Consider the following 22,565-nt stretch of genomic DNA (forward strand, 5'->3'; position numbering starts at 1 on the left):
AACAAAGAATCTGATGCAGGCAAAGAACCACAGTCCCCATAGGGCATTGAATCCCCTCCTACACCAATACAAGAAGAAGCACCAGTACAAGAAGAAGAACCGCAAGAAGAAGAACCAGAAGAAGAAGAAGCAGAAGAACTAGAAGAAGAAGAAGCAGAAGAAGAAGAACTAGAAGAAGAAGAAGCAGAAGAAGAAGAACCAGGAGAAGAAGAAGCAGGAGAAGAAGAAGCAAAAGAAGAAGAACCAGAAGAAGAAGAATTCCTGATGTAACCATGAGGGATACTGAGGTCCCTGAGAAAGATACAGCCCTTGTTGAGACAGAAAAAGAAAAAGATTTGGTAACTCTTGCTGCTTGGGTAGTTGAACTAGAGCTTCAAGTGCAGAACTTAGAACAACTCATAGCTAAAGCGCAGGAGGATAAAGAACAGAGTAAAGAAGAATTAACTGTGGAGATCCAGAAAAAGAAAAGAGAAGTCAAAGTCTAGAAGTACCGAGCTGCGCAATGTTTCAAGCGACTTAAAAAGGTGACAAAGAAACTAAAGAACATCATAAAGAAGAAGTCTGAAACATTGCAGGCTGATGTCAGTATGCCAGAGCAGGATTGAGCTGGAATGCTCAAAGTTTTGAAGGTTTTTTGCAAAGGTAAAGAGTTGTGTGAGGACACACAACATTTTAGGGATGGGAGGATGTTAGCCCCCTAATTTGCTCTCTTTTTTCCATTTTCCCCTTCCTAAATCATAACCATTTACCGTTGTTTTACCTCTTTTATACACCCTCATCTTACACCAGTGCAAGAACGGTGACATATTTCGTATAAACTTTATTTTTCATATTTTTAACTTAACTTAGCATTAATTAATCATTTATTACATGATTTCTTACTTTTAATCACTCTTTGTAACTTATCGATATCTCCAATGTTTATTTGGTAGTTAAGTACTTACCGTGACTGCTGATCCTAGTGTAGGATCGGATCTTGCATCGTTGCCAACACAACAAATCCTTGCAGCAGATTCGAACCTCCTTGATCACCGCCTCGTTTTGAGCAACTTCAACCACGACAGCAAGATCGATCCAAAGGCAGCCGAGATCAAAACTGTGAAGAACAAAAGCTGGAGATTGGCTACGGCCAGTTTTGTTAACTGTCTAAGTTTAAAGGCTGAGAAGCTAAATTTTGTGGTTGGTTATGTAATCGGTTGAATGATCTATTTTGGCCCTTGGCCAAAGATCTATATAATGTAGAATGTAAATAGGACTAGAGGAGTTTTTTTTGATAGAACAGAGACACAGCCAGAGAGGCGGTAACAGGTTGTTGTATTTTGTTATCACCCGAATCTGGGTTGGACGATGTATTAACACATGTACTTGCCTCAGTGAATTAATAAAAGGGAGCTCTGCCTCATGTTTTATAAATCACATTTATGTATTTGAGCTGATGAATTGATTAAAGTACTGAGCAGTGTTTTTATTTAAAAGGGAAACGCGCTGGTTGGCTAGGGCCCAGCCAACCTAGCACGTTTACCCTATTTCTTGTTTCCTATAATTTGTGTTTATATTGTCAAGTGTGATTTAATTTCAAGCACATGCATTCCTATTTGAGTGAAAGCAGATCCGTTGTGTGAAGTAGATAAATTTCCTTTCCTGCACTTAATTTCAGATTGGTTTTCCTCTGCCCGGTCCAAACAGGAGAAATAACCCTGTACCAGTGCACATTGGTGTGATATTTCCTTTTCTGCAATTCTGTTTGATTAGTTTTCCCCGCCTGGTCCAAGCAGGAGAAATGAACCTACACCAGTGCACGTTGGTGTGATGCAGCAAGCTTTCTTAGTCTACTTCCCGCAATCTTCTTTCTTTCATTAAATGCTTATGACATGATAAATGTATATTGATTGTTTCTTTATTTCTGCACTCTGTCAAGATCAGAAACATTCACTTTTATGTGTGCAATTTAATTTAACAATATAATAGCACTTGCAATAATTAAGCACTCATTTTAAGAATTAAATGCTAAGTGCAAGAAGCTCTGATCCGGTGCAAGAACTAGTTTCTTGCCACGTGATCTGAGTGCTTTGAACCTAGACAAGTTCAAGCCCTTGCAGGAATTAAAAAGCCTTTAGTAAAGACACCATTTATACCTTCTGCATAAATCTTTGTTCCTGCACTAGTGCAAGCAGACTACAATAGTACAGGACAGATTAGTGCAAGAAGGAAATCTCTAAAGGAGCAGGTTCAAGGGCCCATCTGATGAGACTGCTAAGTGTCTCTGCTAAAGAAAAACACACACTCAGTAGTTAAACAACGGTTAGCTAGAGTGATTGCCCTTTATTTTTAATTCTCTCTTGCAAATGCATTCTTCCTTGTTCCAGTCTTAGATTATTTTGATGGTTCAAGTTGTCTTTTTTTTTCTATAATATTCCTAACCGAGAATATTCCTCAAACCCCTGCAAAAACTCCAACCAAATATGTGCAAATGATATAATAAACCAAAAGTGATAAAATAACAGTGGAACAGCATATAATAATGTAAACCGGAAATATAAGCAGATACACAAGAAATGCTAAGCCATTTTATTATACTGAGCAATAAATGAGTACAAGAGGTGATTAGATAGATGGAACCTCGACTTGCACAAGGCAAGTGAAGAAATACTCTCAGAATGACAAGAATGGCCTCTCTGCGTGGATGTTACTGTTGTGCCACTGTTGTTTCTAGAAAACAAATGATGATTTTGGGTTGCTCCCCTCCTCGGAAAAAGCTGAAACTCTGGATTCGGGCTCTACTCAAGAAACCCAGAAAAACCCAGAAAGCTTTCCTGGAATGGCCTCACACTGATCTGCGTCCCAGCTGCTGGAAAACTGTCGTGCTACTGCTGCTGCTGGAAATCGAATGAGGATTTGGGGTTGCTCCCCTCCTCAGAAAAGGCTAAAAGTCTGAAATCAGACTCTATTGAAAAAACCCAGAAATCTTTTCTGAAATGGCCGACCTCGAAAATCACCCCCCTTGGGGTTCTGCGCAGTTCCTCAAAGACGCTGATGAAACTGCTGCTGAAACGCTGATGAATCTACTGCTGGAATGCCAATGGAAATACCTTGCCCGAGCAGGCACTCGAAGGCCCCCGGGGCTAAGGGTGAGATCTCCGAACGGAGACACTCAATGCACTAAACAGTGCTGCAGACTAGCTAAACAGCGAGCGTGCTCTAAGTCGAAATGACTATCACAAATGCTCATAACCGGAATGATCAAAATGAGGGGGCTCCTCTCTCCTTTATAGCCTTTGCCTCTCTCAATCCCAAGGCTCACCTCCTCCTGTGTGATTCCTCTCTTGCCACCTGTTTCTTCCCTCCATGTGTATGCGTGGGCTCCATTTCTGCGTCCCCCTTTGGCCCCCTTGGCTCTCCTCTAAGTCACAACGTTGTGCTACTAGAAGTGACTTTTTATTCAAAAAGTGAGTTATGTCCCCGGTCCTCACTTTTTTTATTTACCAATAACTATAGAAGGCAAAAATTGAACAAAATTGAATATTCCAATTAGCCATGGCTAATTAGGAATATTACATTTTCTTTTTAGTTTGATTCTGCAATCTTTCCTTTAAAGAAAGTAGGGATTTATATTAGAAAGATTCATACCATCTCTGGCATTGTCTGTGCTTCATCTCTAATTTTACAGATCCCCCAGGTTAATAAATTAAGTGTTGAGGAGTTTTCTTAAGTGTAATTTCGGCACCCAACAAACACCTCAAGGGGGTTCCAAGGGGAAATGCCTCGAGCACCCACAAAACTTCTACAACATTTTACACACTAAAGTATTATTGCACAAGCCATGTGCCAACATGCACCTGCAAACCTCAACACCCTACATAAGCCTACCTTATCACTCAACATCCTATGTACACCAAGGAGACCATCGTACTTGCACACCAACAATACATGGCACATTATGACACAAATAATGATCGACAATTGTAGAATCGTGTAATCAAATGGACATTTTCTTATTGATATATATCTTTATGTATAAGTATTATGCAAAGGATAGCCTAGAGCAAGGTATATTTTCATTTTCATGTTCTCCCAGACAAAGCAACAGACATATCATTCCACAGTGATATAAATATTGTTATAGTTTAACTTCTTATGTATGTTTCATTCATTATTTTGCTTTTTTGTGTTCATGCTTTGGCACACAACTTAATTATCCCTCCCTAGTTTACAATGTCCTCTGATTTGCATCGTAGAAATGGATCAATGACACTTTTGAAACCCACATCCCATTTGTACATCCATGGGAAACTTTGCATCACTTATCATAACATGTGCGCTAGGAGAGAAAACACCAATTGACCCTTCATTGCCTACTACACACACAAACAACCGCAAACATATTCAAATGCATTGTTGCAAAACCAACAATGACATGAAAAACCTCACTCCCAATAGCACATATTGCATTCCCAAGTAATGACATTCACACCCATCAAGAAAGCATCACATTCATGCACAACCCAAAAATTTTCATGATTAGTTACAATGTTGTTTCTCTAACCAAATTGCATATATATCAACCCAAACACCATTGTTGTCCTCCAACCACAAATATAACAACATTCCACTCCAGAATATGCCATATTGAACAAAAAGAACTAAGAAGTTAAACAAATAACTAAAATACATGCATAAACATGCACACACTTTAAGCAAGCTTCTAATCCTAATGAAATAAATTTAACAATCCTAAATAGTTGTTAGCACATCAAACGTGCACCAAAAAGAAGAGACTCTAGTCATCACATAAGTTGGTAAACCACACTAAATCTGGCTCTTGATGCAAAAAATTATCCTCATAAATTTCAAGATTCCAAGTGAATAATTAAACTCGCCATGATCATAATCATGAACTCTTGTTTGAGAACATTCATCATTTGCTAAATCCATTAGCATTTGAATGTGATACCTTAAAGCATAACTTGAAAAACTTTTATTAAAAACGACATAGTCAAAGTAGTGATCTCTAACCCTACATAAAATGAATTAATTAAAGAAGAAAAATAATAAATAAATTAAAGAAAAATAGTAATAAATAGATATAATAAATTTTAAAGAATTAAAAAACTCAAAATCTCATTAATAAAAAAGTTTTTTAACGAAAGGAATATTAAAAAAATACCAACAAAAGAAATGGTGACTTTTATCTTCCACACAAATAATTATCATAATAAAATATATACGACATCAAATTATATATATATATATATATATATAGATAAATATCATTGCACAACTTCACTTTCTACTCATCTATATATACTTTCTATTCTTATTTCATAATAATTTATAGTTTTTTTTGTGTCATACATAAATAATAATTTTGATTAATTTTTGTTGGTCAAATAGCAATCTTGTTGGTTTGATTTTCTGTCAATATGTATATGAAATGAAATGAAATGGTTTTTAATGATGTCCATGAGACCTTGCGGTCTAAAGGACCACCCATTATGGCTTAATCTATATTCAAATTTTTTTCTAGGTTGATTATGTTGTTATGGATCTTCAGTAAGAAATTAATTGTTTTGTAAAGCCTTGTCTCCTCAAAAATCTCACTAAGATTGTTCACCTTTAAGCTACTATCAAACTGACGACGGATAACTTCATGCGATGCACACTCTTTGATAAAATGTCATTATGTTTCTACCAGCTCTTTGTAGCGAAAAATGCAAGTTCGTTCTTCTGAATCTTCTTTAGGGACCTCCCATCTACTAGTTTCACATCTTAGATGATGGGAGCTAGTCCTCGACCGAGAAATTAAAATTTTAGTTGTTACCTTGATTGAGGAACTCAAATACTCTTTATCATCATTTTTCCATGTTGGGTTAAATTCTTTGACATAATACGCTCTTTTTTTTCCTACCTGCATTGCCCACATGGTAGTCCTAAATTTTTCTAACAACCACCTTTTTATCTCCTCCTTAGCATGAGGGCAATCATGCAAATTTATGTCCCATTTGCCTAACCACTTTCTGTTTTGTTTCATCCATGTCTTTTTCTGGCAGTTTAGCTCTTCTTCAACAACTAATTTGGGCCATCGATGCTTATCCATATCTTTAATCTTCTTCGGGTAACTTAGCAAATGAATGATCGTTGACGCCTCAATTGGAAACATACTAGCCTCGGCTAAAAGGATATCATATGGGACCGTTAATTTGACTTTGAAGCTATTTGTGATCAGGATTTTTTGAATTCTTTCTATTTTTCATCATTTGTGGCTTGACATGTTGCTCCCTATATTTTTCAACCATAGAAGATAACTGACACCACTAATATTCCAAAGAGGGTTTTATTAGTCTTCCAATCCCATAGAAATTTGGGATTAGCAAGTCACAAATTATTGTTTACAATAGATATGTTAATGTATATGCTATAAGCAATGTAGATATTAACCAACAATTGGTTAAACCCATACTAGTTTTTCCTTCCTTTATTTATTTATTTATTTATTAAATTTTAAATAGAAATATCTTCTTCTTGTACCATGGGTCTGGTTTCTCCACTAACAAATCAAACCAAAGGTAATAAAAAATCAATTATCTATATAATATCTTTTACTAATTAATAGAAATTACTTTAAAAAAAACCAACACTTTGATTAACTTCTATTGATCAAATCACAATATAAAAACAAGGGCTACATAGTAGCTAGTACATGTCGTTTAGCTTAAATAAAGCTTAATTAAATTAAAAACACAATAAAAACATAAAATTTCATCACAAAAATAAAACAACTAATAAAATATTGTATAGTTGAAAGCCACCACCCAAAATTAAGAATTGTGATTAACTAATATTATTTATATTAATATATATGCATTTTAATATATGTGTGTGTGTTTGTTTTATTATACAGGTATTACGCATTCATTTCTTTGACTTGTGTATTAGTATGTTTTTGACCAAAAATTTATTCCGCTTACCAATATTTTAACATTCAGAATTCAATTTTTGTTTTTTTTATTATTTAAATTTATTTATTTGTAAAGTGATCGATTGAGGTCTTATTATGAATTCTTTAGTAACTTTTAACATTCAGAATTCAATTTTTGTTTTTTTTATTATTTAAATTTATTTATTTGTAAAGTGATTGGTTGAGGTCTTATTATGAATTCTTTAGTAACTTTTCTTTCTATTAGTTACTAATTTTTTGTTTTTAGATTTATTTCCTTTCTATTTAATTTTTTTTCATTTTTCTATTATTTCCATTTTCATGAATCATAATTTTTTCTTCATATTTTCAATTTAAGATAGCTTATTATTATTATTATTATTATTATATAAAGAGCATATAAAATATATGTTAATATAAACAATATTAGTTAATCATATTTCTTAATTTTTGGTGATGGCATTCAACAATACAACATTTTATTAGTTGTTTTATTTTTGTGATGAATATTTTGTTTTATTATCTTTTAGTTTAATTGAGCTATATTTAAGCTAAGTGGTAGGTACCAGTGACTATGTAGGCCTCCTTTTATATATATATATATATAATTAAAATTATTAAAATATGTTTTTAATATAATAATTTAAATTGAAAAAATAGAGAAAAAATTAATATATATAATTTTTTTAATTAAAATATGTTTATAATATAATAATAAATCATCTTAAATTGAAAAGATAAAAAATAGAGAAAAAATTAAAAGTCATGATAAAAACAAATCAAAAAATTAAATAAAAATGAAATAAAAAAGAAAACAAAAAATTAATAACTAATAAAAATGAAAGTTACTAAACCATTTATAATAAATAAATAAATTTAAATAATAAAAATTGAATTCTCAATGTTAAACTATTGATAAATAGTAAAAACGTTTGATCCAAAATAAATTAATAAATTAATAAACCATCCAAACCCATAAAAATGAACCCCGACCATCCATTTCACTCCTCCATACAGAATCCAAACTTTCTCCTCGACGCATCTCGTCCATATAAACTCGGCTTCAGGAACATGCAACCACGCGGGTTGATTATATCTATCTGACTCGTCAGCTACCATTATTTGATTTTGACAAAAGCTTTCAATGCATGCACTGGATTCGGCCGTACCTTCATGAAAGTGAATGAAGACGAGACATTGACTAATGGTTCTGTAGTTACAGGTATGCACCAGACAGTATTGGGATGAGATACTTATGTGATTTGACCTCAAGGTCTGTCAGTGATTCACAAGGAACACTACCATCATGTAAACAAGCGTTCGGCATGGGCTGAGCATTAACTAAAAAGCCCTTTTTCTGGTGTTTTCGTTGGAATTGTGAAGCCACAATCTCAACACCTCAAAAATGCTATCTCTGCAATTCAAAAATAGTGATCTTGTGGTATTCAAAGTGTTAAAAATGTAATCTCAACTAAACAGATTATCAGAGTTAAGGATTTTTGGTTTGTCGTATTCCGGAACGATGGCTGAAAATTGGGGCCTTGTCAGTTTATTGGTTTATAACAATTAAAAACCAGTGGATTTTCATAATTGCATAGGTTTTTGCATCCCAACTGCTAGTACAGGCAGCAAAATATTTCTGGTAAAAAAAAAAGAAAAAGGGAAAAGACAGACGATCGGGGAAACATTATTTGTGGAACAAGAATTTATAATGAGCCATCCGCAGTTTCAGAGTTTGAATTAGTTCATACCCAGACATGTATATTTTAATTTCTGAGACAAACATGCCAGATCAATCAGGTCAAATGCAAAATATAAATATGAAAGACTGCTGAGCAACAAAGCTTGAACCCATTACAAAAAAATGTCAGATGCAGAAATTGGTAAAAGCAAGAAGTAGAATTGAAACAAACTATTTATGTGACCAACTAGTATGGCCAACCACTAGACGCCATTCCACTTTTTAATACGAATTTTTGCAAGGAAACCATTCCTGCGAACCTGAAGCTTAACGCCCTGGTCCTCACAAATTCTTCCGTACAACTATTCTGAAAATTGAAAAGAGTATCATACCATTAATCGTTTCAAGTTAAAATGTTGTCGAAAGAATAGTAGGCCCTCCAAAAGAAAGATCATAAATCATTTGAGGCTGAAACTAAGCAGAAAGTACAAAGATGAAGATGCAATTTGCCCCTACATAGTTGGCATTTGATATGGGCGCTAAGATCGCCCCATTTCCAATGAGCTCGTTTTTTTCTGGCTAACCTCATTTCTATTTATTTTGGTCATTTTTCAAGGAAAACGGATAATCTAGGTCATCGAAAATTGACAGAAACCTCCAAGGGCCAAGTTTCATTGACACATCTCTCTTTACGGAGATGGAACTGTAACTTAAAGCCTCATTCCATCCAACCAGATTTAAAGCCAAAATTACCTTAAAAAATAGGGCACATTACACGTATGGTTTACCCTAGATAGTGCGCTCCTTTATGATCTGCCAAAAGAGAATCCACGTAGTTTAACCAATATATTAATTAACATTTTTTGTCATTGTAGCCTTTATTGTTATTATTGTGTCCCTATTGTTCCCATATTGTTATTAATGTGCCCCATAGAAGCCCACTATTATTATTGTTGTGCTCTTATATTATTATTGTTATGTCAGCTTTGATTATATTGTGACCTCTTAGACTCCTATATATAGAAAGGAAGTTTAGTCATTTGTATCATCCAATAATTGTTCATTTGTGTAAAGTAAAAGAGGTTTCCCTGTCGAAGAGATTGATTTCTAAGGCGTTGATCTATCTTTTTCTATCTTTTTGTGAGTTGATTTCATAACATTTGGTATCAAAGCTTTGGACTCTAGTGTTTTACTGCTCCAAACAGGTCATCGTGGCATTTTCACTATAACTTTTTTCTATGACGATTCAGAAGCTAAAAAAAACTCATTTGCATCGAAATCTCGATGATCCCCAGGTCTGAATTTCAGATCTTGTCTCGCTATATTTTCAGAGATATGATCTAAAAAAGTGAGGGTTTTTGGAGGCTCCCAAATTACATCCCAAATAGGTGATCTTAGGAAAATCGTCATAACTTTCTTTCTGAGTATTATATTGAAATTTCGTAAGAAGTTACAGAAAGAGGACAAATTGCAGTTTTATGTGCATCGTTTTCAGGTCCGAAGGTTGAAACAATGCCACATGGCACTTCATACAAATTTGCTCTACTGAAAAAGTATATAATCAAGTCATCTTAGGAGATTAGGCATAACTCTTTCTTGGAGAATCCAATTTCAATGAGGCCGTGGCATTGGAAAGAGGACTTAAAAAGCTACCACAGTTCGCAAGTTCAGAGCTTAGAGATACGAAATTTCAGAGATACATCATATTGAATATCGAGCTCCTACAAAGTGAAAAAATGTGTGTAGTTTTTTTAAATTTTTGCATAAGTTTGGTTTGAAAAATTAGTTTGAAGGAATTCAAAAGGCATAGTGAAGCATAATTATCATTAATTGATGCCCTGAAAAAAGAAAATGAAAACACTTAGTAAGCAACCTGAAATCTCTAACATGACTCATGAATAAAAGGAAGAAATGCAACATGATATATCAAAATTACAAGATCAAGTGCAACAAAATTCACTTTCACAAAAAGTAATAGAAGCTAAGATGCATGGTTTAAAGAAAGGCGTAGAAACTAATATAAATGACGTGGAAGCTAAGATGGATGGTTTAAATAAATGCGTGGAAGCTAAGATGAATGATGTGGAAACTAAAATGGAAGGCAAAATGGAAGATTTGAAGACAGATTTGACAAAGTTGCTGCAAGAGATGTTTACTAATGGTGAAAAGGTAGTAAAGGAAACTCATAATGAGAATAAAATAAATATTAATCATGATTTCATAGACTCTAATGTTGGATTGAAGACCCACCATGTTTCAAAGATTGATATGAGGAAGTTTGATAGCAAGGATCTCGTAACATGGATACTACAGATGGAGAAATACTTTGATCTCCATAATATGCAAAACACACAAAAGGTACGCATTGCAACTTTATATTTGGAACCAAATCAGTTTGTATGGTATCGATGACTTTGCTCTCGTAAACAAATTGTCACTTGGGCAGTTTCTGTGAAAGAAATGATAGCACATTATGAGGATATAAAAAGAAACACCTTTTTTAGCCAATTGATAAATCTCAAACAAAAGAGTTCAATGATGGAGCACATTGAGCACTTCCAAAAATTGAATATAAGCGTAAAAGATATTCCAGAGGAGCATAGGATTGATGTGTTCATAGGGACTTCAAAGGATAACATCCAACATAAAGTTCACCTTTAGGAACCTGATTCATTGGAGAAGGCATTTAGGTTGGCAAGAAAAATGGAAAGCAAAATTAAAGCAACCAGGAAGCCTACCACTCACAACTATAAATATGGAAGTGTTGTTGCCCCTAGCCTTCCACAACCTACAAGGTTGACACCACAACAATCGGAAGAAAAAAGAGCAAAAGGGCTTTGTTACAATTGTGATAGCAAATACACTAAAGGTCATAAGTGTGCTAAGAAGAAATTATTTTACATAGATTTTGAAGAGGAGAAAGAAAAGGAACAAGAAACGACCACAGAAGAGGATATACACCAGGAACAAACCCTAAAGAAAGAAGAAATGAATCTGACCATATCTTGTAATGCATTGGCTGGAATTACCACTCCTCGAACTATCAAGATAGAATGATATATCAAGAAGAAAAATGTAATAGTGTTGATTGATTCGGGCAATACCCATAATTTTATTCATTGTAAGATAGCCAAAGGATTGAATTGCTTCCTATATCTAGCACCAGAGTATCAAGTAATGGTTGCAAGTGGAGGAACCATAAATTTTTCTAGAAAGTGCCATAATATCAAGCTATCCATGAGAGAATATATATTGAATAGCCCAATGATTTCCATTCCAATGGGTGGTGTTGATGTTGTACTAAGAGTCAAATGGCTACAATCATTAGGTACAATATCTTTTAATTTTCAAGAACTTGTCATGAAATTTTGTTCCGAAGGAAAGGAAGTTGAATTAAGGGGTATCGCAGGGAAACCGAGAAAGATAATTAACTCTAACAAAATGAAAATTCTTCTAAAAAAATAACAACGAGGCGTAATTGCACAATTATGTTAGCTAGAGGTTCCCACATCGAAATCATCTATTTCTCGAGATCTCCAAAAATTCTTGGACAATCATTCCAAGGTATTTGAGACTCCCAAAGGCCTCCCACCTATTCGTGATCATGATCATGCTATTCATTTGATTCCAGGAAGTGTTCCTCCAAACATCAAGCTGTGACAATTTAGCTGTTAAAATTCCTCCTTGTGCTAAATTCAACCTAGTCAAAGTTCTTTCTCTACTCCAGTAAAATTAGTGCACAAGGAGGATGGATCATGGCGCATGTGTCCAAATTATAGGGAGCTCAACAAGCTCACTATTAAAGATAAATTTCTCATTCCTGTCATTGATGAATTATTGGATGAATTGCATGGATCACTTTACTTCACCAAGTTGGATCTTCGTTCAGGATATCATCAAATCAGAATGAAGACTTAAGACATTCCGAAAACAACATTTAGAACTCATGAGGGCCTTTATGAATTTTTGGTCATGCATTTTGGACTTACCAATTCACCTTCTACATTTCAAGGTTTGATGAATTCTATTTTCAAACCCTTAGAAAATTTATGTTAGTATTTTTTGATGATATACTAATCTACAACAAGTCTTAGAAGGATCATGTTCGACATGTTCACAAGGTGCTCAAACTATTGAAGGAGAAACAAATATATGCAAAAATCTCCAAATGTTCCTTTGGAGTACAAGAGTTGGAATATCTAGGTCATATTGTATCTCATGAAGGTGTTAAGGTAGACCCTAGTAAAATTAAAACCATTAAAGAATGGAAGATTCTCACATCCATAAAGCATTTGCGAGGATTTCTCGGATTGAGAGGGTATTATCACAAGTTTGTTAAGAATTATGGGAGAATGGTAGCACCTCTAACAACATTATTGAAGAAAGATGCATTTTCATGGACTCCAGAAGCAACGAAGGCCTTTGAACATCTTAAAAGAGCAATGTGCCAAACATCGGTCTTAGCTACGCCGGACTTCACAAAAACCTTTATTGTGGAATGTGATGCCTCAGGAAATGGAATTAGTGTTGTTTTAATGCAAGAAGAAAGATCTATTACTTTTGAAAGTCGTCCAATCAAAGGAAAATATTTACACAGCTATTTATGAGAAGGAAATGTTAGCAATACTACATGCACTTAAGAAATGGTGACCCTACCTAATGGGAAGACACTTCAAGATAAAAACGGATCATGATAGCCTTAAATACTTTTTAGAACAAAGGTTATCATCAAAAGAGCAGCAAAAATGGGTCACAAAGATGTTGGGTTATGACTGAAATCATCCACAAAAAAGAGAAGAAAAATGTTGTGGCAATTGCACTCTCAAAAAAGGATGAGCATGTGGAAGCATTGTTTTGTGTCATTTCTATTATTCAACCAGATTGGATAAACAAAGCAAGAGATGAATGGAAGAATGACAAAGAAGTGTGAGCACTAATTCAAAAGATACAACAAGATCCCAGTACATCTTATCCATTTAGCTGTTAAAATGATTCGTTATGGTACAAACATTGCTTATACCTATGTAAGAATTCTCAACTAAAACAAAAGATTCTTATGGAATTGCACACTTCTCCCTTAGGAGGGCACTTAAAATTTTAAAAACTTACCACAGGGTTAAGAAGGATTTTTTTTTGGATGGCCTTAAATCGGAGATTCAAAAGTTTGTGGCGAAATGTTTGGTTTGCCAACAAAATAAAGTTGAAACAATTAAGATCCCATGTCTATTACAACCTTTATCCATTCCAAGCCAACATTAGGAGGGGTTTCAATGGATTTTATCACAAGTTTACCCAAGTCCGAAGGAAAGAGTGTCATCATGGTGGTAGTTGACAGACTTATCAAGTATGCACACTTTTGTGCATTATCTCATCCATTTAAAGTCAGTACATTTTCCACTACATTTATGGAAACAATTCAAAAGCTACATGGAAACCCAAAGATTATTGTAAGCGAAAAAGAACCCATTTTCACTGGAAATTTTTGGACAGAATTATTTTTTTGTCTCGGTAATCAGTTAACTCATAACTCATCTTATCATCCTCAATCTGATGGGTATACTGAGATAGTAAACAAATGTTTGGAAGGATATCTTCGTTTCTTTGTCCTTGATAAACAGACACAATGGGTCAAATGGTTGCCTCTGGCTGAATGGTGGTATAACACTTCATTTCATATTGCAGCAAAAATTACCCCATTTATGGCGCTTTATGGATATCATCCACCATCCATCACATCATATTTAACAGAAAATTCTAAGGTTCAAGCAGTAGAAGATCACATCAAGAATCAACAACAAATTCTCCAACTCTTAAAGGATAACCTCACTTTGGTTCAAAATAGAATGAAACAACATGCAAATCAACATCAAAGAGAAAGAAGTTTTGATGTAGGTGATTGGGTATTCCTACAACTACAATCATATAAACAAATGTCCATCAAACAAGCTAAGAAGGATAATAAATTATCACCAAAGTATTATAGTCCATACAAGGTGTTGCAAAAGATTGGTACTATGGCATACAAATTGGAGCTTCCTGCAGCTTCCGAAGTGCATCCATTTTTCCATGTTTCATGTTTAAGGAAGGTTATAGGTGACAAGCTCCCAGTTCAAACAATATTGCCAAAACTTGACAAAAAAAGAAAAATCATATTGAAACCTGAAGCAGTCACATAAACAAGAACGCGACAGCTATGAAATCGATCAATTTTAGAGTATCTCATCAAGTGGAAGAACTTACCTGTCGAAGATTCCACATGGGAGGATGAGGATTTTATACAGAAGCATCCATAACTACTCAAGCGTTAAGGACAACACTTTTTTGAAGGAGAGATGCATGTTAGGTCCCTATAATACTAGTGATTCCCCTATTACTATTGTTATTGTAGCCCTTATTGTTATTATTGTGCCCCTATTGTCCCCATATTGTTATTAGTGTGCCCCATCGAAGCCCACTATTATTATTGTTATGCCCTTATATTATTATTGTTATGTCGGTTTTGATTATATTGTGACCCCTTAAACTCCTATATATAGAAAAGAGGTTTAGTCATTTGTATCATCCAAGAATTGTTCATTTGTGTAATGTAAGGGAGGTTGCCCCCTCAAAGAGATTGATTTCTAAGGCATTGATCTATCTTTTCTATCTTTTTCTGCACTTGTTTCATAACACCTCTCTTTACAAAGGTGGAACTCTAACTTACAGCCCAATTCCATCCAACCAAATTTAAAGCCAAAATTACCTGAAAAAGTTGGGCACATTACACATATGGTTTATCCTAGATAGTGTGCTCCCTTATGATCTACCAGAGGAGAATCCACGTAGTCTAAACCAATATGCTAAATAACCCTTTTTGGGGACACTTTTTCTGGTCAATTTTGCTTATAATTCTGTGGAAATTTTTAAGACTCATAAATTTAAGTTGTTTAATTTGCAAAGTTGAGCGTCTCCTGGTTTTTAGGGTACTTAATCCATTTATGCATTCAAAATTGAATTTTAAACCAGAAGAAATCACAATCTTACTTGAAATAATATTGCCGAATTCCGGGAAAAAAAACCATCTCATCTATTAATTAAACTGCGCTAAGGAGAATCATATTCAAAAGTACATTATTACATTTCATAATCCAAAACTGGCCAAGCTGAATTCTCAGATTCAATGCCCATTCAAGATTGGTTTCAAAACGAAATTTCCAGTGGTTGTTGTTACTCTAGTAGCTACTTTAATGCTACCAAAGATTTTAACCTACAAAGGATTTATCGAAGGCCTTTTACCCATTTAATTTCCTAGAAAGTGTGTAGAAATGGTCTGAAATGCATGCACGGGCCTTCTATGCTTGTCGCCTAAATTAGTTCAGAAATCTCTTAAAGAACCATTTTACATGTTACTCATAAAGCTGTCATTCTTGAATAATTAAGAATTTGGCCGGAGAATTTTACTATAATTCTATATAATATGATATTGGACAATTCTAATAATCCAGGTACTAAATATTTAAGTGCCAAAACTCCTCGATTAGTTGGGAAGCCGAAGAGTATAGATGTCCAGAGGCCTGTAATTTTTCGATTGTTGAACATGGTACAGGCTATAGTAAAGCCCAACAAAATCACCATAAAAATAATCCAGGCTTATATCAAATGAACTCCAACAAAATCCAAGGAGAAAAACTATTTTCTTTTTTTTTCAGAACGAAAAAACTGAATATTATTATATGAGAGATATAAAGTCCAAAAATTACATCAGAAAAAACCCCATTTGAAGCTAGTCAAGATGGGATCATCATGGAAGTATTCCCGCTATCAGATAAGGTAAAACAAGCTGTGACAAATGTTCTGGGGGATCTCCAAAAAAACATGTGTTCATAGAGAAACAGGAATCATGAGCATGATCAGAAGCATCATATACACCATCCATATACAGAAGATAAACAAAAGCAGCCACATAAAGATCAGAAAACGCGTCCATGGAAACCTGTGAAGAAACAAAAAAGACCCTAGAAATGCGGCATAATAAATTCTTGGATATGATAGCTTACTCCCTCAGTTAGAACCTGCAAAAACCATAACCCTGTAGCATCATGAAGACCTGTTTTAGACAGTGAGTCTGCCAGATGATTTTTGTCCCTGCGGATATGGTGAATAGAACCTCCAACCATGGAATCCCAGAAGAAACTAATCCTCCCCATCCAGCCAATCAAATGTGATATTGTAATATGATTCTTACCAGAGATGTAGTCAACCATAACCTTCGAGTCTCCAAAAATCGAAACATGCTGAAGATCAAGGAAGAGGCAAAATTTTAATAACCCGGCGAGAGCCATGGCCTCCGCTTTACTATTAGAACCTCTCCCCCCGTTCCAGTGAATGGAGAACTGTGTGATTTCATTTACCATGATCAGGATGCCACAGCCGCATGTGCCTTGCTGTTCAGCACCGTCAAAATACGCCTTAGGGAAGGGAAAGCTCTCCAAAGATTGGTCAGAGGAGTCGACCCTTTTATGGTTGATAGATTTCTGTGGAAGGGCTTCAAAAGCAGCAACAACTTTAAGAAAGATTTCTGAGCTAGACATTTTTGAATCATTGAAAATAATGTGGTTCCGCCATTTCCAGATGTTCCACAGGGCAAGGATAAATATCCTTCTCCAAGTTAACTTCTGTACGCTGCACCAAAGGAGCATATCAAAAATTGAAGCATGCGCCTTGAGTTTGACTCCATAACTGCTCTCCAGAGACTGCCAAATTTGCTGAGATCGATAGCAGCTTAAAAACAGGTGATCATTATTTTCCCCTTCTGATCTGCATAGAGGACATATGCCTGGACCGATCCATCCTCGCTTCTTCAAATTCTCCCAGGTTAAAATCTTATTATGAAAGGTAGGCCACGCAAAATGTATCATTTTCGATGGACAGCCATCCTTCCAAAAAACATGCGGAAATATAGGATTGAGCGAAGATCGTTTTGATTCAATAATGTGCTAATATACTTCTTTGACCCTTATAACATTCATCTCCTTTGAGTGGCTCCATATTAAATAATCAGATTCCACATTGCGAAATATTCCACAATTCCTAAGACCCACCCTTATGAGCTCCCATTGTTTTGCAATCTTCTGAGGCATCTGTAGTGTGTCTGTGCTTTTCCATAGAGGAATAGGTCCCTGCCATTCATCAATCAACTTATCCCAATAGAAAAGCCCTCTTCTGTGGAAGAAATTCAAAAGAGGTTCAGGTATATTAATCTCCCCGATGCTACCCTTAAAATGATCTTTACCAATAAGAATCTTGTTTCCATTTTGAAAAAGCCAGATATGGTTCTTTAGAAAATAAGCTTCAAACTTGCAGAGGCTATTCCAGATTGAGGATCCATAAGGCACCCCGATCGTTCCATTTCTGTACCAGAAAGTTAAGTTCTTCCTTCTTAAGTATTTCGCCTGAATCATGTTACTCCATGGACCTTCACCATGAACAGCTCTCCACAGCGTTTTGCATAACACGGCCCTTCCAAAAGATTGCATATTAAGTAAGCCCCAACCACCCATGCTCTTTGGCAAAGATATGTTGGCTAACTTTGTGAGATGAAATTTCCTCTTGTCTGCTTGGCCTCCCCAAATGAAATTGGCTGACAGTCTATTCATGCTTTTAATAATACTTGCAGGAATAGCAAATAAATGTGCCCAGTAGACCGTGAGTTGGTTCAAAACTGATTGCACAAGAACCACTCTTCCCGCCAGGGATAGACACCTGAATTCCCAAGCTGATATCCTTCTATGAAATCTGTCAAGGATCCAACTCCAATCAGATTTTGTGTAGCCATTTGCTTTGATCTGGAAACCCAACTACTTCATACCACAGCTGATAGGTTGCGCTTTTATTCCAAATAGATCTGATAACCATTCTACAGCTTCTTGATTATTTTCATTGTGATAAATTGCAGATTTCTCATTGTTGACTATCAAGCCCGTAGCCATCTGGAAGTTTTTTATGATTTCACAACAGCATGTCCAGGTAACCCTGCAAAGCAAGCCAAATAATATGATATCATCAACAAATAAATTGTGTGATATTGAAATGTTTCTGCATATTTTAAGAGGGCGGCACAAGTTTTCATTGACAGCCTTATTGATGTGCAAGCTGAGGGAATTCATAGCCAAAATAAATAACAGCGGGGAGAGTGAACATCCCTGACGGAGACCCCTTTCCGCACGGAAAAAAGGGGATGGTATCCCGTTGATGATAATTGCATAGTCCACTGGCTCAACACATGCCATGATCCAGTTGATCATATTGGAATTCAGACCGATCTTTGCCAGCAGACACCTGATGAAGCCCCAATCCAGGCAATCGTATGCCTTCCAGAGGTCGATTTTGAGAATAACCGCATCACATTTTTTTGTATGAATTGCGTACAGTCCCTCCTGAGTACTAGCCACAGCATCATGTATGTTCCTTCCTTTCAGAAAACCGTGTTGCTCCTTTGTTAAAAACTCAGATAAAACTCCTTTGATCCTCTCAGCTATAATCTTCGAGACAATTTTATAAGAAATATTACATAGCGAGATCGGTCTAAATTCCTTAAAATTTTGGGCGTCCCCCTTCTTAGGAATAAGAGCTATGTAGGTAGAGGTGAGTTTTTGATTTATGCTGCCCGCCATTCTAGTGCCCTCGACCATCCGCAACAAATCAGCGTTTATGATGTCAAAGAAATGTATGAGGAATTCAACCGTCCAGCCGTCTGGACCAGGACTCTTGTCCTTTTTGAAGGATTTCAAAGTAGACAGCAACTCATCCTCTGAAACTTGCTTGAATATTAGTTCGTTTGAAGCTTCATCAAACATGCAAGGGAATAGCTCAATTCCCCATAAAATGTCCTGGATTTTGCATTTTTCCGATCTTTTATACTGGTTTTTGAAGTATGCCACCACCTCATCAGTTATATCCTGCTGCGAATAGAAAAACCCCCCTTTACCATCACTAATTTTCCATATCGAATTTTTCTCCCTTCTGAAATTTGCATAATTATGGAAGAATTTAGAATTTCTATCTCCTTCATTCATCCACAAGGCTCTACTTTTTAACCTCTAGAAGGTTTCCTCTTGTTTCATTAACATCAGTTTTTTCTTATGCAGATCCTTAATTTGACTTCTCATTTCAAAAGTTAATGAGTCGTTGGCCATGGAGACCGCAGCACTGTCAAGCTCCATTTGAATTTCCCGGAGATTTTTTTTGTTTGCTTGTCTCTTTTGGAACTGCCACTCTTTTGTTACCTTTCGGATCGATTCCATCTTTTCCATGAAGGTAATTAAGGCAGGTAGCGATTTAGAGGACGACAACTCGGACCACGCTTTTTTTATAGTGATGTTAAATTCTGGGTCCTCCAAACATTGCCTGTTGAATTTAAATGTGTAGCCAGTTCTGAATCCCTTATCTCTCCATCCAAGAATGATCGGCCTGTGATCAGAGATGAAGATATTTTCTATTGTAGAAAAAGGCATGCCCAGAATGTCAATTACACTGGCGTGCAGGATGAATCTATCGATTCTTTTAGCAATGTAAGCGTTCTCAATCCTTCCGTTTTCCCATGTTGGAAGAATTTTGGGCGGGAGAATGTCCATATAGTTCCTGCTAAGCAGCTCATTTTTTATCTTGACCGCAATAGGATCTTTTCTTTTGTTATTGCCCCATATTTCATCCATACTAAGCGTAATATTTAAATCACCTGCGATCAATAACGATTCCACATCAAAAATTTCTGAGGCAAACAGGCTTTCCCAAAAAATCGACCTATTCTTATAAGGAGCATAAACATTCAATATATTAATAGGACATTTCTGCCCCCTTATCTGCGCTGAAATGAGGATGCCTGCAATGCAACTATAGGCTTTTGCATTGATCCACAGAGGATCCCATATCACTGCCAACCCGCCAGATAGGTTGTTAGCCTCCACCGCAAAAATATGCTAGAGGGGAAACATTTTCCTAAAATATGTCACTGTAACAGGAGCATCGTGCATGGTCTCTTGTATTAGAATGATTTTAGAATTTGCCGACAAAAAGAAATTTTTCAATGCCAAAAACTTCAGGTCTGGCCCCAAACCTCTAATATTTACCGATACAATGAGATTCATTTCGAAGGCGATCCGGCCTTGCTTGCTCTAAGGGGCCAATCATCAGACATGTCAATTATAGGAATGTCAATCAGAGAGAGATTACTGATACCATGACCAAAAGCGTCTCCCCTCCCCCTGAAATGCCTACTGCCTCGATTGTTCTTTCTTCTCACAGTGATATTAGATGTCGATTTTGGACTGATCTTAGGAGAATTATGCTTGTCAGGTTTATGAACGGTGAGTGGCCTGAGGTCGAGAGATTTTTTAGACAAAAGATAGTCAAGGTCGCTACCGATAGAGTTTGTAGGCGACGATACAGGGGAGTTAACTGGAGTGGGAGCAGTCAGAGGGTCAACATTCTTACCAGCAGAAGACTTAATCTGATAAGGGGGCGACAGCGATGAACTCAAAAGGTGAACTTCCTTGTTAATGGCAGGTTTAGGCATAGGAAGCGGGTTAGGGACAGCCTGGTCAGGTAAAGGTTCCAAAGGAGGATTCGGGGGACAAGGTATCTCATATTCGGAGGCAGTCTCCAGCGCTGGCATAGAGGGAGAAATTTTGAACAATGGGTCAGGTTCAATGGCCGGCTAGGGGGATTTCTGATAGTCCCCATCAGAAACAACATGGTGGATTGACCTGGAAAAGCTTTTTGGTGAATCCGATTTTCCCGAATCCATAGAAGAGGCCTTCCGTCCATGTGGCTTTTCCACGAATTTGGAAAGATTATAGTGCTTACGGCCTTTCAAATGATGCCGCGGACAATTCTTGATAAGGTGCCCAGTGAGATGGCAAGCAGCGCATCTAAAGGGCACACCCCAGAAATCTAACCTCTGCCTAATGGTCTACTCATTCCAGCTGATATCTATGTATTCCAGAAAGCCTCCACGGTAGGCTTTTTCAATTAATATCCAGGCCATTCTTTTGTCTTTCTCTCCTAGACACCACGGATCAACATAAACACACCTGCCAATAGCATTTCCAATTTCAATTAAGGTCTCTTTCGACCATAATTCCAGAGGCAAACCGGGAAGTTTCAGCCAGATGAGGTTATTGGAGGGCGTGTTCCTTAAAGGATTATAACCCAAGTACCACTTGTGCAGGGCCAGAAAACTACGGCCATATACCCACTGATGTTTGAATATAGATTCCATATCCTCTGCACTAAGAAAGTGGAAACAATACCACTCTTTTAATACCCTGGCTATAATTGGGACATATCCTATAATAGGCTTCCACTGTGCTTCAAGCCAGTCTCTCATATGCTGGTCATTCATCTCCGGGAAATGCCAGCGGCCAATCAGAGCTTTATTCTGTAAGCTTCCAATACGATCTGATAAATGGACGCTGTCAATTTTGATGGCGGTAGGAGGCGGAATAGCTTTTACAGGGTTTTGGTTCTTTCGAGAACGTTCTCCGACATAAGGCTTTCTAATTATCTCACTACTATCCCTTTGAGGAACCGAAGGACGAATCACCATTTCATCTAAGGTGGCTTCCCAGTCAATTGACAACTTGGACTTTTCTTCGATGGATTCCGCCTGAATGGCCGCGTGGACCATTGCCTCCATGGCAGAGGAGTCCAATAGGAGTTCCATTCAATAAATGGGACACCTACCCCCAATCTTCAAAGTACAGAACCGGATCCGCGAGAAATATGAAATCTGACACTGCTATCAAAATCGAGGTGTGATGACAAAACATAGATCCTGGAGAGGGAATGTTCAACCACTTCCAGGCTGTCTAGCAGTACATGCTGCAGGTTACCTCAGGAAGAAAAAGGAGCGTTTTCAAAAGAGCATGTTCCTAAACAGAGCCAGCTGTCCCCCTTATTAATAGAAGGATG

General features: G+C 36.4%; 1 protein-coding gene across 1 annotated transcript; it reads right to left on the reverse strand.

Moving 5' to 3' along the window:
• Positions 1-17,590: 17,590 nt before the first annotated feature.
• LOC149142984 (uncharacterized) lies at positions 17,591-20,308 on the reverse strand. The gene is made up of 4 exons (XM_089451642.1): positions 19,722-20,308; positions 18,777-19,616; positions 18,507-18,626; positions 17,591-18,356 (listed from the first exon to the last, which is right to left on the reverse strand). The coding sequence occupies exons 1-4, from the start codon at positions 20,306-20,308 to the stop codon at positions 17,591-17,593; spliced, it is 2,313 nt and encodes a 770-aa protein (XP_089307768.1).
• Positions 20,309-22,565: the final 2,257 nt, after the last annotated feature.

This window comes from Pinus tabuliformis, chromosome X, assembly GCF_031772625.1.
Source record: "Pinus tabuliformis cultivar Carrire ecotype Pingquan chromosome X, CPIR1, whole genome shotgun sequence".
In the NCBI taxonomy this organism is placed as follows: Eukaryota; Viridiplantae; Streptophyta; class Pinopsida; order Pinales; family Pinaceae; genus Pinus; species Pinus tabuliformis.

Coding starts and splice junctions, on each gene's coding strand:
- LOC149142984 (XM_089451642.1), bottom strand. CDS start 20,308: ATGGATGAAATATGGGGCAATAACAAAAGAAAAGATCCTATTGCGGTC. Junction 18,627..18,776: donor GGATGTTCACTCTCCCCGCT/GTTATTTATTTT, acceptor CTTGCTTTGCAG/GGTTACCTGGACATGCTGTT. Junction 18,357..18,506: donor AATCAAGAAGCTGTAGAATG/GTTATCAGATCT, acceptor TTGGGAATTCAG/GTGTCTATCCCTGGCGGGAA.